The sequence below is a fragment of the Onychostruthus taczanowskii genome, unplaced genomic scaffold (genome assembly GCF_017590055.1).
Source record: "Onychostruthus taczanowskii isolate IOZ18803 unplaced genomic scaffold, ASM1759005v1 scaffold30, whole genome shotgun sequence".
Lineage (NCBI taxonomy): Eukaryota > Metazoa > Chordata > Aves > Passeriformes > Passeridae > Onychostruthus > Onychostruthus taczanowskii.
Window position 1 is genome coordinate 2,171,761 of NW_024500350.1, and position 15,119 is coordinate 2,186,879.

Consider the following 15,119-nt stretch of genomic DNA (forward strand, 5'->3'; position numbering starts at 1 on the left):
AGGGATATAAACGCTTTTGAAGGAGGGAATATTTTCGGAGAGCTTTACGTGCTGCTACTAACTTCCCAAAAGGCAAAAGGGATTTGGCTCTTCTGGTGAGACTGGACAGAACCAGCACTTCACCAGGTCTGCTTCTATCAGGAGGTTTGTGCTCTGGCACAAGGCGTGAAGAAAGAGACAGAGGATAAAAGCTTTCCCCCAGAGCAGAGAATGGGGTTCTGGGAACAGGGACTTACCTGTGTGCAAAACAATCAGGCCAGCTGTGAGCTTCTGGGCTACCAGGAGAGCATTGGAAAATGTCCCAAACCAGTCAGGAGCACCATAAGCATTGCTAGTGAATGAGAGAACACAGGAAAGTCAACAGTGGGCACTTAACAGACCTGCTCCCAACAGGACCATGTCCTCCTTTAACAGCTGAGGAATCTGTGTGTGAGCTCAGGCTGTCCTGGTACAAGGAGGTGACAGTGGGCAATGATGTAGCTGTCAAGGCTACAACCCTGGTGGGTCATGGAAAAGGCTGAAGCTTGTTAGAGGATTGGAATCAGCCCTCCTTGGAAAGGGCAGGAGCAGTAGGGATGTGTGTGCCAGGCCCAGTTCCTCACCTGTGCAGCATGATGGAGGAGCAGGCTGTGAGGTTGAGGCTGGTTGTGTTCACCCCTTTGCAGGACTCATGCAGGGTGAACCCGAAGCAGATGAGGCAGGAGCAGATGGTCAGGCTGAATTTCAGCAGGAAGCAGAGCAGGAAGTAGTGCTGAGTCTGTGAAAATGGGAAAGGAAGGAGGATGACATGGCCATGTCATTGGTACAACCTCCTCCCCATGGACCATCGGTGGCTGCAAAAACCAGCTGAAGAACAGATGAGATGTTGCACTGAGGATCTGCCCTCTGGGCATGCTGGAACAGGGGATTCCCTCCCTGGCTCATGCCATGGATCAATTTACTGAGTGAGCTAGAAGGCACAGTGCCTCAGCTACGCATCAACACTGGGGCAAAACTGAAGAGAAAAATGCGCGGACAATTTAAATCTGAGGGGCCACCTACCTTCTTGGGAATGGAAGTCAAGTTTTTTCCTGTTGCCATGGTCATGATGGAGCTGTGGGGAGGCTTGCCCAGGAGCGAGATACTGGAGAAAAGTAAGTTAAGTGTCTCAGTAACGTGTTCAGGCACCAGAGCTATTGTGCTTTTATCTAACATTTGAACCCAAATAACCTACTCAGACTGCTTGAAGCACTGGCACTTATCTTTACATATGCTGTAAAAGGTGTTATTCATGGCAGGTGCAGACAGAGAGAAAAGTGATTTCCAAATGTATAAGGAAGAAAAAAACCACCTGTGGTACCTTGGTCTCCACCTGACACCCCAGACTTTCCATCACACAAGGCAGGGGTTAACACAGCAGCACACAAATGCTCCTGTCCCTGTTTCCAAGCACTTTGTCAAAGAGTGTCCAAAGCAAATGCTTGGAATAACCCTTGCAGCCTTCTTAGCATGCTGTGGGTGAAGTCAGCTTTCTTTCAGCATGGACACAGTGAGGCTGAGGGAGTGCTCTGTACATCCTGTGGGGAGTGGGAGGAGATTCCACCCTGACAGACTCACCTGAGCAGTGGGTAGCAGAAACAGGAGAGCCACACGATGTCTGTGGTGCTGAGGATGGGGGGCAGCTGCACCAGGCAGGAGAGGAACTGGACAGAAACAACCCAGAGTGAAGAGCATGAGCAGTGCTAGGACAGACTTGTAACCCAAAATCCTTCTGTCTTCTCTGAAACACTGGGATGAACTGGTAACTGGGCTGCCACTGCACAGCCCCTCCATATGTTCCTGTGGCAGGAGCTGCAGGGGATGCTTTTCTCCAGGGAAAAAAAGGATTTGAAGGTAAGTGTATGAGGATCAGGGAGAAGGAACAGCACAGGCTGAGATCACCAAATCTCCACCTGCAACTTCCCCAAAGACACTATGAAAACCTGACTGAAGGCCACGTTCCTCCCTCGAGGCTGCCCCACTGCAGCCACCCATATCCACGTGATCCCTGCTGTCCTCTGAGCCAAACGCTGTGCCCAGCCAGGCCAGGACTCACCTGAATGACAACCAAGGTCAGCTGGCACTGCAGCAGGAAGAGGAAGCACTTGCGGATCCCGTAGGTCGCATGCCTGGCCTGGAAGGAAGCACAAGCCCTCAGAGCCCTGCTGGGAGCAGTTCCTGGCAGGCAGGGGCACAACATGTGGCCTGCAGGGGAAGTGGGAGGGGAGAGGATCTGGACACACTGAAAGCAAACAAGGAAGGTCTCTTGCCTACATGGACAGGTTCTGAAGGAAAGGCAGGATTTAGCCAAGGGGGAAGTTTGTTTAAACTCCTGGCTTTTCTGGAGTTTCACTTCTCCTTAACATTGCATTGTTGCCTGGCTAGGGATCTCTGCAAGATTATACTTCATCCAGATGAACAATATTCATGTTCTGTTGCCACAAGGCACCATTTCCAAACTACTCCCTACACCTTGGACCAGGAGGGTCAGGCAGGAAGATTCTCCCTCTTGTGCTTCCTGGACAAAGGCCAGGAGACACAAGCAAAGCTCCTGCTGGCAGCATTGTGGGCACCTCAAGCAGAATGCTAGTGTGAGCCCCTGGATGTGAGGATTGGTTGGCTCACCTGCTCTATGAGCCTGATGATGCTGGTGCTCTCTTCTTGGCGGAAGGACATGGAGCAGGGCAGGCTGTTGAGCTGCCCTGAGAGCTGCAGAGGGGTGAGCTCCTCAGAGCCATTGCTCAGGCTGGTGCTGGTGGCATAGCCAAAGGTCTCCCAGGAGCAGCGGGATGGGTAGAGAGGGTCCAGGGCTATACTGCAAGGACAACACAGAGGTGTTGGTGCAAGGCCTCATCCCAGAAAGGAAACTGTCTCACTGCAGTCCAACTTGGAAGATCACTCTGTTATGTGCCATGCTCTGTACACCTTGCTCAGGTAGAGAAGTCTGAACTGTAACATGAAATTAGGATCAAACTCCCTAGAGTTTCAGTTATTCACAGAGAAATAATGAACACATTTGGGTTTGTGGCACAAGGTCAACAAATTGGCTGATCCATGGGGTACTTTCACTCTTTCACCCAATGGGAAGCATCTGTAATGGCAGCTGGGGCACAACAGTCCAGCATGTAAGAGACTATCTTCCTTTCAGACATGGAAATACCTCTGCATGTCAAGGGACTTAAACAGACATCCCCACCCAAACCCCCCAGATCTCCCTCTTGTAGACAAAATGGACAGAGCAATTGTGAGCACCTCCCTGCACAACCCACAGCTGTGGTGTCACCCATGGCTGGGTACTTGCTAGGATGAAGACAAAGGCAGCTGGAGGAGAAACAGACCCTGGCCCACCTGATATCACTCTGCAGGAAGAGGCAACTGTTCCGAAGGTTGGCAGAGCTCCCCAGACAGCAGGTCACCTCCCCATACTCCTGCATGATCTTGATCATCTCACACATGGCTGCAGAGGGACAGAAGGAGCAATAGTGTGTTATGTCATTATGCACACAAAAATGCAGTGTTTCACACTCATTCCGATCTGGATAACACAGAGATTCTTTAAAACTGCCCCATCTGATACTCAACACTGTGTACACTGAGATCCACAGTCAAAGCACACAATTAGATAGTTAATTAACTGCAGACTAGGTGCTCTATAGACCTGCCACTGCAGGAATTATCTGTGTTTCACAGAACTATGACCCAGAGATTTGCATCTCCAGCACATCTCTTTCAGACCAGAGCTGTAGGTACAGCCTGGGTGCATAAAAGAGCTTCAGCATCAAATGCTCTTGTTAGAAAACAGCAGAAATGAAATAAACCTAAATAGTTCAAACTGAAAATAAATACAGTGTTTCAAACTCAGCAGCACATCACTAGTGTTGTTGCAAGTCTAAAGGAAGGGAGGGAATGTAACAAACCACTCCAAAAGCAGTGCCACATTTAGCCATACTCAGAGCCAACCCCTCTTCCTGCACTCCCACCCACCACCACCTCTTACCCTTTATCAATATGTTTATTGACATCCCTGGGGCCTCTAAGTCAAACTGATCTGATTTTAGTTCTGTAGCTCCATGCACTGTGTTCTGTGTATACATGGATTTTCCAGAATGCTCCTGGCAAAAAACCCCCAAGCTTCCCCTCTGCAGATTCCCTTGTAAACACCTTCACCAAATGCCTGGTGCACAAAGACCTGCAGCAGTGAGGGGGTGGGTCAGGTGGGGAGCTGCCACTTCTGCCAGAGAGAGGGAATTTGGGCACCAAGTGTGAAGGCAAACTGGATTGTGACTGACATGCTGGAAACTGTGACCAGAGATACTAAAATGGCAAATCATAATGATGCTCCACACTTAGTGGAGATTTGGCAGTTATCTGCCAGTTGAGCACTCAGGCCCTTTCTTTACGTAATACCTCAGAGAGAGAGAGAGATTTTGTCCTTTCTGTTTCCTGCAATCAAAAACTGCAAAGCAGCAGCAGGTGTTAACAGCAACTGCCAGGAGAAAATTCTTCTGGGAAGTGATTTCCAAGTTATACAAGAGCTGTGAGCAGAGATCAAAGTCTCCTGGTACACTGATAACACTTATTTAATGAAAGGCAGTAGCATTTTGGATGTTTGCTTTTGTGTCTCTTATGAATGCAAATTGAAAAGAGTGGTTCTCAGCCCAATTCAACAGCTGGACAACAGCTGCACTAAAATTCAGTTAACACCTGGCTCCCCACAGGTAGCAACAGAGGGTAATTAATATCAATATCTCCTTCTAAATTACTGGAAGGTATCCCCTTCCCTTCACCCATGTCCACACTTGGATGAGCCAGACCAAGGAGCTGGGGAAGGAATTCATGGACAGGAGTAGGCAAGGCCACTTACTCTCTGGGGTGCAGTCTGTGAACAGGGGCACCAGCAAAGGCACGTTGTCAATGTTCTGCAGGTGAGGTCTCACCTGGTGGATCCCCCGGGGGAGTTTGGCCTGAAAAAGAGAAAGGACAGATTAAGTAGGGGGTGTGAGAGAGGCATTTCAGAGGGAACTGCTGAAATGACAATGATGATTCCTAGAATTACACAACTTCAAGATCAGATACAAATTAATAATCCAGCAGACAGAACTGGCTTTCCCAAGGCACTGACTAAAGTTTTCTGATAAAGTTCTACACTGACCTGCCAAGCTGCCTGTGCTTGCCCTCAGGGTTTGCAAGGTCAGTGTGACAAACCTGTGCTCGAGGATTCCTAAGGACTTTTTGCCTGTGTGGAGAATCTAGACAGACACATCTGCTGTCTTCTAGCACCTGGATCTATTTCAATTGCAGCCACATCAACCTGCAGCAAGGCAAGAAGGGTTCTTGCCTTCTAAAACCAGGCCTGGAAGATTTTTTTTGATCTGTATCTCTGATATTCCTGTAATCTCTGCTGAGCACATGTGAGGTCTTTCTGAAGCAGGAAGGGCTGTTCTCACACTCCAACCACCGGGCAGCACTACTCTGTGGCTCACAGCTGGAGGAGAGAATGTTTCTTCTGTCTGCATGGAAAGTAGGGGTGTTCCCACTCCCTGCCCAGCCCACGAGACCCAGAGGAACTGAGATGCAGCTCTCAAGGTTACCCCTAGTTTGGTAACCTGCACTCCTAAACTCCTAAGCAAAGAGCTGTTCAGCAACAGTAACTAACTGAGAGAATCCCAAATTTCCAGGCTCTAGATACCAAGCTGGAAGAGGGTGAGAGAAATCAGGGGTCCCAATGGAAACCAATTTCCTTTGAAAAGGAATTTCCTCTGGGAGTACTGAGGTGACACTCCTGCCCATGACAACAGTAGAAGGTGTACAGGAGAGGGGCCCTCACCCTGTTGCAGTCCTCCAGGAAGCTGGGGATATCACTGTCTGTTGGCTGGAAGCTGATGAGATCTGAGTGCCCTTCCTCTTCCATCAGCAGAAGTCCCTCCACATCATCTCGGGAAACTGGAGCAGAGAGAAGCAGCATAAACAACAATCACAAACCTGCCTCTGCCACCCCTGTGCCACCCACGTGGGACATGCACGTGGCACTGCAGAAGCCAGGAAACGTGAAGTCTGATTTTCTGGGTTAGCAACACTCAGATCTCCCACTCAGTCATATAAAATGCAGTATTTTTAGATGACTAATCTGTTCAGAGGTAGATATGTGAGCCTAGTCTCTGCTCTTTTGAGACATGATACTTTATCTGTTCTGCTGTCCTTCCAGGGGAAGAGAATAAAGAAATCCCAGCTGAAGTAAGAAAAAAAAAAAAAAAGTAATGCACAGGAAAGTGACCTTCAGTGGCTTGACCAGGGCCCCAGCAAGAACCAGAAGCACTCATGAGCACATAAATTCATGGCAGCTGGTGCACAGAAGGATGTCTGTTTCCAAAAACTTGGTACTGGCTGGCTAGAAAGGCTATAAATCTAAAGTGATGTCACTTACACACACACCTGGGGCCCATCCAGTTTTGTGCTCAAAGCTCTGACAGATCATGTGCCTGGTGTGGACACAGGAACCTATGAATGGGTTTGAAAGAACCACCCAGGAAACACATGGCATTCACAGTGACCAAGGCACAGTTCTCACCCTGATGGAGGTCATCGTGCAGGGAGCCAGCATGGCTGGGGCTGGACGGGGGGATCTCTGAGCCAGGCACATCACCATTGGGTGTTAAGGATATGTGGCAATTCCAGCCAGTCTCCAGACCCATTTTCTCAGCAAACACCTGTGGGTGAGCAGACAAAAGGTTTTAGAGTGGCTTCCCAGGCCAGAGCACTGCAGCCTGATGCCATACTGGAATGCAGGTACCTTCTGGACTCATTAGCGGGCTGAATCAGATTAACCTTAGATTGCACTGGAGCTAAATTCTCCAGTCAGACAACGAGGGGCCATGCAAGGTCAGGGGGTTCAGCAAAGACAGCTTACCTTGCTTTTGAGCTCATCTTCCAGGGAGAAGTAGACAAAACGAATGCAGGCATTGACCAATCCATCAATGAGGCGGACAATGTCGAGGCGGGCCTGATACTGAGATGAGACCATTCCCATGAAGATCTGTCCACTCAGAGCCTGGATACAGTCTTCCTTCTCCATCACTTCCCCAATCCCTTCTTCAGGCATGCAAGCAACACGCAATCCCATTGAGGCATGGGAGGCCAAGTGTGCACCAGACAAAGGACACGTGGTGGGGAGGCCACCAAGGCGACACCCAAGGACATGGTATCCAGACACAGAAATGTGCAGGAACACAAATACAGGAGGAAAGATGAAGAGACATCCATTTGTCCCATCATACCCAGTCACAGAAGTGGTTTCAGGACATCCCCACACAGGAGACCAAGAACACAAGTGGGAAACAGCAAGCATGAAAAGGAAAAAGATAAAACAGAAGGCAGGGATCAGTCACAAGGAATTTGGGTAGAAAGGTCAAGGATGTGTGCTTCATAATGTTCACATGTGCATTTTAAACACATCCTACTGTGCCTAAACAACATGGTAAGTCTAGCTGATGCACAATGGCATCAGAGCACGAGGGGCTGATGCAAAGGAACTGAATCATGTTCCCTGCAAAAACTTCCAAAAAGCCTGCAAAGGCTGTTTGACAGGGTTCCTTCACCATCACCACCACATCAGTCTGTGGTGAATGGGGGCTGGATGCAGCATGAAAAACAAAATAATAAAACACTTCACACAGATGCAAGGCTTGCCACAGGTGGGACTCAAAAGTGTTCTGAAAACAGTCACAATTGTTCCTAGCTGTTGGAAACCCCACTAGTCACATTTTATAGAATGGGAGACCAAGGCAGAAAGAGGTTAAGACTGGTTTTCCAAAAGAGCCTCCTGGATTTATGTAATGGTGTGTGCTTCCTTCTCAGTTTCCTTTGCTGTTCTAAAGGACATGTACATGTCATGTTCATCTAGTGGGAATCATTTCCTTCAGTACAGCAACAAAATCTGTGAAGGATCAATAGTTGCATAGCACTATACACTTCAATCCTTTGAACAGCCCATCGCATGTGATTTCCATAAAATCAGACAAATAGCAAAACAAGTACTGAAGTCTTGACTTTCTGTAGCCTACTTTAGAAACAGACTTCCCACAAGGAGAAGAATTTCTCTGTAAGCTTCAATAACTCAACTAGAAATACCCCTACCAGCTGCCACATCATTACTTCCCCCGAAAACGCGTCTACTTCAGAAACTCTTCCTTCCAAATTTCCATCTGCTACTCTGAACAACAACGTTCTTACAAGCCCTGGGCTGATCAGATGCAGCCCCTGGGCCAGCAGCAGACACACGTACCATCCGAGCTCCAGCTGTTCCTGCGGCTGCTCTGTTTGATGGGGGTGGTCCCGGGGAGGTCGCAGCACGTGAAGATCGCGCTCTGCCCCGGCACCTGCACCAGCTCGATGCACTTGCCGTTGAGCTGGGAGGACAGGGCACAGTGCATCGGCTTGTATGCAAAGGCAGAGCAGTATCCTGACAGGCAGGCTCGCTGGTAGAAATCCAGCACCTTCTTCCTATGTGGAAGAGGGAGAAAATAGGAAAGGTGAGCAAAAATGTGCCACGTTTCTGACAACACAGAAATGCTGTAGTTCCACGTGTTTGGAAAAACGTCTTCCATAAAGAGTGGTTAGAAAGTCTGAAGAAGCCTTTCCCTACTGCTTCTGCATTCTCCAAGCTGCAGGCACTGCAGGGCAACAGGAACACATATTCCAGCAGGGGCAGTGGTGAATGTTTCTCTTTGCTCATCAGATTGATGGGTATGAACACAGAGCTCTTCAAATCCACTTATTAATATAATATGCTCTATATGGCTGCCAGATGACTCCAAGAAAGTTCACTGCATGACAGCAGAAGCTTAATTCATCAGACATAATTTATCTGTAGGAAGATAAACACCAAAGAGGGAACTGACAACTCTGACAACAGGATCTATGGCAGAGATAATTGCAGGAGCAGACTTTTCTCTTATCCCCTTTCAGAGTCTGGGTCCCAGGAGCTGTATTTAGTCAATATTCAGTCACTGAAATAAGGTAAAGTTCCTTCTCTAAGCTGAATTCACAAAGTTAACAAATTAGACTACACATCAGATTTTTAATTTGCTTGTAACGTGATCAATATTACAAAAAGGATAAGTGGCAGTTTTTTCACACCTGAGGATAAGCAGATTTAGAAGAACAATATGAAAAGTCAGTGAAACTAAACATTACTGGTGTGCTGTACCAATAGGAACAGCAATTCAGCATGTAGATGAAAATGCAGCACACACTGTCAGGTACTGCAGCAGGACTCCAAGGGCGTGATGCATCGTGTGGACTGGTTCAGGCACAATGGATCATTTTGCATTTCATGTAAGACAACATATTTTTCTTGAAAAGCAACAAAAAATCCTCTGCCACCAGCATGACCTGATTATAATTCAGCCCTACTACACAGTACAATCAGAATCAACTTACAAGAGGACAATATCCCAATAGATACAGTAAGAAGTGGCTTGCTCTTCCAGTTCAACTCAATGCTTGCTGCTATCTAATCTCTTACATGCTATGATAACAATTAATTACAAGCAGAGATGGCTCATGTTCATAACCTACTTCAAACTCTTAAAAAGCTTAACAAGCATCACAAAAAGAATTTTAACAGAGTGACCAGGTTCCCTCTGCATTTTATCTGCAGCTCCTGAATGCCCCATATGAGAAAGCTGCCCACCTGTCAGAGCCAGAGAGGGGGTAGATGTCAGTACCATCCCAAAAGTCAGTGCAGGCCTCAAGGATGATGTCAGCTGTCCCATGAGAAAACATCTGCTCAGTGCCTGAAGTGTAGGAGAACAATGAGTCAGCATCACATATACAGCTCCCAGGAAGGGCATATCACACCAACTGCTCCCTTATTTGTTAAAACATGAGTGTTCACACAAAATGCTTTGATGCATTCCAGATATCCCCTTTTCCTCTGCTGAAAGTCTCCAGTCTCCATCAAGAAATTGCTCAGGATTGATGATGCACCTGCAACTGCCCTTTGTCTGACTGTGGGTTCAAACAAGGCTGTGATAAAATACGAGCCATGCAGTCCCTTCCTATTCTCCCCTTACCCTGTGTATCAATCCTGCTCCTATAAAGGTGGGATAATATCTTGCTCCTGCATCCCACAGAGCAGAAGAGAAATTCCTTTGTGCCTCTTGTCTGGAAAGTACAAGCAGCAGTGATGGGCCTACGGGGATCAAAGTCTGCCTATGCTGCAAAGTGCATTCATTTTTAGGCCAGATGTAGAACTAAAGAGTAAGAACTATTCTGGAATACTTTTCATTCAAGTAGCAGAAGATAATTTGACAGTGTGACCTGCCAGATAACAGCCTGTTTCACATTTTCACCCTGAAAAAATTTTAAATCAGGATGGTGAAAAGTTCAATATAAGAGAGTCTAAAAAAATAACTCATGTTGTCTTTAGGGAAGAACTGAAAATCAACGGACACCACAGCTTGTCCTGGTTTTCTTTCTCCCCCTGTTTTAGTTTCTAATACAGATTCAAAATCTCTTATTCCCTCTTGTAAGTCAGAGGTGTCAAAAAGTTTTTCTCAGAGGTGTGTGACATCCCTGATGCAGGTCCCAGGCACGGGACACAAGTTCAGGGACTTGGGGCTGTCTCCCCTCCACACCTCCTGCTCCCTCTCATTTGTATCAACCCATTAACATTTCCTGCACGTAGAGTCTCCCTTCCCTCCTCCAGCTGCTCTGTGACTTTGCCCCCAATAGCTTCAAAGCTGAGCTAATGAAAAAAAAAACCCCAAAACACTGCCAAGAAAAATGAGCCCAAAGGCTTCTCGCAGGCATTGTTGCTGACTGCTAATGCTCACACTGGCAGGTGAAACCCAGAGCCAAGAATATCCCCTCAACACAAACCAGCAAGGGACCTTCAGGAGCACCGGAGGATTTTCCAAAACATAGCAGCTCTCTGCTTTTGCTATAAATAGTCATCACAAGCCAAGTTTATCAGCATAACAAACCTCCAAGACGAATAAGAGCTGTGTGTGAAAGAAGGAGCCTGTCTCAGGGACACAAAGGAGCACTTGTGCAGAGCTCTGGTTAATTTTATTGTATAAACACCTAATCCTTCCCACCTTGCTCCTAAAGTCAGATAGTTCTTGCTCGAAAAGAGGGAACAAGAGATGTTTATCCATGCAAAACCTACATCCTGGACACAGAGCAAGAGCTTGCAATGACCACATGCACAGATGTACCCACACTGATGCCTGTCAGCAACTGCAATCCATTTCCCATTAATTCCCACCAGAATCCCACACCCCAGCCCTGCTAAGGGAAAAGTGGCAATGACTGCAGACACTACAAACTGCAAGGAGTTCACTGAGCTGTCCTTGCCAGTAAAATGAGCTCAGCCTTTTCCCTTCCCAAATCATGAACTCTCAGGCCAGGATTTCTCTGGCAAAAGGGAAAAAAAACTAATGAATAGGGCAGGGGGTATGACAGCCATTCATGGCTGCTGGGACTCATTGGGAAGAACCAAACTGCTCCAGCTGAGCCAGTGAGACAGATCAAAAGGAATGGAGCAGTGCAGCTCCAGCAAAGGAAGACAGAGATGGTATGGAGCCGTTTTCCTCAGCGGAAGACATCGTGAGCACCTCATTTCCATGCGGTTACTATGGATCTGGGATGGACACTGCCAGATGGTGAGACACATATTTAATAGAATAGTAAGGAACACACAGATAAGCTGCCTCCTATTTCTGCTACAGCTGTAGAATTTATGTATCTTGCTTTGGCTGCAAGCATGTCATGGGAGTGGGTGGATTCCAAGATTTATTCACGAATAATGTGTGGAGAGAGGTAAGTTATGATCATCTGGTCTGACTTTTGCATAAACAGAGCCATTTGACTTCATCCAATGTTATCTGCACAATCCAGTATTTCTGGTTCTAAAATGGCAGTATTTTAGGAAATTTCAAGGGACAAGACTATTGTGTGAGAGGTGTTCCAATGGTTAACTAAACCCAACTGGCAAAATTCCTCTTAGAATTTACTCTAGACAGCATAATCCAGGTCACACCTATTCGTCTGAGCTCCAGGCTCTAACCTAAACCGTTTAAAATTGAGGATAAGGAGTTGAAATGAGGCAACATTAAAGGATTTTTCTCTACACTAAAAATCTCAGCATCAAAACAATTCCTACTTACAAAGGCAAGATAGCAGCAATAAGAATAAATGTAAAAGCTCCTCCCCAGATAAAGACAAAAATTTAAGAAGAAGTCGGTGAGAGAAGACAATTTAACCTGGTAAAACTCTGGCCAGCACAATGATCATATTTCAGACTCAATACTGGAACATATGTCAACTCTAGAGAGCCAAATTCAGTCAATTTAAGGAATTACAAAGAGACTAAGAGCTCTGAGAGGCAAGCTGTTAAATCTTTCTGAGGTGAGGTGCTTTAAGACCTCAGCCAGCTGTACATCCTTTCCATCCTAGCCCATTCCTCTGAGAGCAGAAAAGCGTAGAAAGAGTGGAGAGTCTGCATGACTTGAGGTTTATATTCATGGTCACTTTGAGTTTGCATGGGAGTTTTGTGATTTCTTTTTAGTATGCAATATAGGAGTGTGTAATATAATACACTACACAACTCACAAAGATATTGGTTTATGATTTATCAGAAGGATGAGCATTATTAACTAAAACGCAAAGTGGTATTCAACCCTGTGCAGTATTAGTTTCACTACCATCATGAAGTCTATTAAAAATTCAATAAACCCATACCACACTCTGTATTGCCATTTGTTCACAGAAAACAGGTCTACCATTTGCTATCTAAAATATTTTTAAAAATTATTTGTGATCCTGGAGTGAGCCAAGGCTGGGAAGAATTCCCCCCCCCCACCAAGAATACCACAGATGATCACTGAGTTTTGTTAATCACATCTGCACTGGCCATGGGCAGAGCAGGGGCAGCACCCCACAGTGATTCCAGGCTCTTCCAGCCCAGACATTTTCTGGGCTCTCTGAGGAAAAGCTCCCCCTGTGCCAAGTGGATGCCCAGAGAAAAAGGCAGCCTTACTGGTATTGGTGTCCTTCACAAACAGGTTAATCATGTGGCTCAGGGGGGGTCTCCTCTTGGTGATGGATGAAAGCTTCCCCAGGATGGTTTCCTTAACCATCTCATCACTTGGCAAGCGGTACAAAGCCAAATAGTTCTCCTGCTTGAAAAGATCTTTAGCACCTGGTGTGAAACCTGAAACATGAACAAAAGGAGGAGGAAAATCAGGCTCTAATCAATGCAAAAGAGAAGTCCCTTCTCCTGATTCTGTGCCACCCACTTTGCCTGTGCTCATTCTCACACCTCCACAGCAATTGGTAGGTGAGCTGTGCTCACAGTTCACCTATGTAAATATGGCTCAAGATCTTGGATGAAAAATACTCCAAAGGACTAGATGAGTAATTACAGTGTTCATGCTCTTGTTTACTGACGAGAGTAACTGTGACATCACAGGACAGGCAGGGAAGTGAGTTGAAGTTTCCAGTTTTTAATCCTAGCGTTACCTCTAACCTCTTACTACGCCTATGCCTCCATTTTCTCATCTGTAAAATGAGCTGATGTACATTATTTATCCCCAAACTCCCTGTAAAGCCCTACAGTAAAGACAGGCCAGGTATCTGCTCATTAGCAGGTATTCTTTGTCTCCTGATGAGACTGACAGACTCACACCAAGAGAATATGAAGCCCAGCCAGGACTGGCTGGCACTATCCTTGATAACATTTGCTCCTTGGATAGCACTGACAATGTCAGAACTTGCCAAAAGCCATCTCTTTAGCAAACTCTTCTGGCAACCAAACAACAACAGAGCTCTCTATTTCCACCTCCTCAGCAAACAGAACTGGGGAAATATTCTCATGCTCTCCAAGGATTAAGTGTCTCTTGACAGCTCTGATTTCTCCATGTCTGTTCATCCAGCTGCTCCTCACCTATCAGCCTGGCAAGCTCACAGAGGCCCCAGGGCACGTGGACAGGCAGCACAGCATTGTGAGTCTCCTGCAGGGCGATGTTGCAGAGGTGGTCGGAGAAGCGGCACAGCCGCTCGGTCACGCCGGCGTTGCACAGGTTGAGCAGCACGTTCAGGCCCAGAGGCTTGAGGGAATTCAGGTGCATGTGCCAGTTGGAGTCGTCAAACTGGATGCAGGAGGGGTTCTGCTGGTCTTGGGACAGGCTGAGCATCTCCAGGTGGTAGTCACACACAAAGTCTTCAGCTTCACAAGCCAACACTTCGCTGTCCCCAACAACCTGGTCCAACAAGCAGAGAAATTGTAGCTTGTTACAATGAATACAGCTTGAGCCTAGAATCCTGCAGGGAATTCCCAGTTAAACTCCCAAACAGTGGGGACTCTATGGGTTTGAGCTGGTGTTACAGCTCCATAAAAGCCTACTTGTGTGCCCCTCCAAGTCTTACCTGAGTATGTTCCTCCTCTCCACCCTCTGTGTCCTTGCTAAAGCTCACATTGGATCCAGAGGGATGTTTGTTTCTGCTGTTTGGCTTTCGGTGGGCAGAGGCTTCAGGAGCCTTTGGAGCATCACCAGACCAGTTGCTCCTCTCCTGTTCATTGGCCATGTGCACTGTGTCTGCCAGGGGGCCCGAGAGCAAAGCATCTCTCTCGTGGGGCTGTGGGAGACCAACAGAGCAAAGGGTGATGATTCAGCTCTTGAACACAAGGCACTGCTGATCCACCTGCTGCTTCAGGACTCCTGTAGAAAAGGATCCCTGCTTGCTTCTTCATCTTTAGGCAAAGAAATATGGCAAAGGACTTCTCTACAAGGCCCCTCTATAGTATCACATTGTGTATCAGTCAAATTATGACTGCAGCCAACACACTACATTATGGACTAAGCATCACCCACCTCATCTTCCATCTCAGGATGGCAGAAGGACCGTGTGGAAAGCTCATCAGTCAGGTCCTCGTGGCTGTCGTGAGGTGGTTCCACCTTCCCACTGAAGAACAGAACAGTCTCTGGGCTGGGGTTTGGCCAGGAAAGAATCCCCTGCTTGTCGACACAGCAGAGCACCTAGAACATCCCACAACACCCACAAGAAAGCAAAATTTTAGTGAAAACATCTGTGTTCAT

The 15,119-nt window shown here is 47.0% G+C and overlaps 1 protein-coding gene across 4 annotated transcripts in view; it reads right to left on the reverse strand.

Annotated features, from left to right (window-relative positions):
- Positions 1–15,119, reverse strand: part of TMEM94 (transmembrane protein 94) — a 50,828-nt gene that overhangs the window by 5,334 nt on the left and 30,375 nt on the right. For all 4 annotated transcript variants that reach the window (XR_005953031.1, XM_041409368.1, XM_041409367.1 and 1 more), the window contains 17 exons: positions 14,895–15,059; positions 14,449–14,658; positions 13,967–14,282; positions 13,061–13,234; positions 9,710–9,812; positions 8,300–8,517; positions 6,926–7,107; positions 6,587–6,725; positions 5,846–5,961; positions 4,883–4,982; positions 3,367–3,475; positions 2,644–2,833; positions 2,075–2,152; positions 1,597–1,682; positions 1,042–1,123; positions 603–757; positions 237–331 (listed from right to left, as the gene is read on the reverse strand). Coding sequence is in view for 3 of the 4 variants with exons in the window: in XM_041409368.1 (XP_041265302.1) it covers positions 237–331; positions 603–757; positions 1,042–1,123; positions 1,597–1,682; positions 2,075–2,152; positions 2,644–2,833; positions 3,367–3,475; positions 4,883–4,982; positions 5,846–5,961; positions 6,587–6,725; positions 6,926–7,107; positions 8,300–8,517; positions 9,710–9,812; positions 13,061–13,234; positions 13,967–14,282; positions 14,449–14,658; positions 14,895–15,059 (2,518 nt within the window). In the remaining variant the exon portion in view is untranslated. The remainder of the gene's footprint in view (positions 1–236; positions 332–602; positions 758–1,041; positions 1,124–1,596; positions 1,683–2,074; positions 2,153–2,643; positions 2,834–3,366; positions 3,476–4,882; positions 4,983–5,845; positions 5,962–6,586; positions 6,726–6,925; positions 7,108–8,299; positions 8,518–9,709; positions 9,813–13,060; positions 13,235–13,966; positions 14,283–14,448; positions 14,659–14,894; positions 15,060–15,119) is intronic.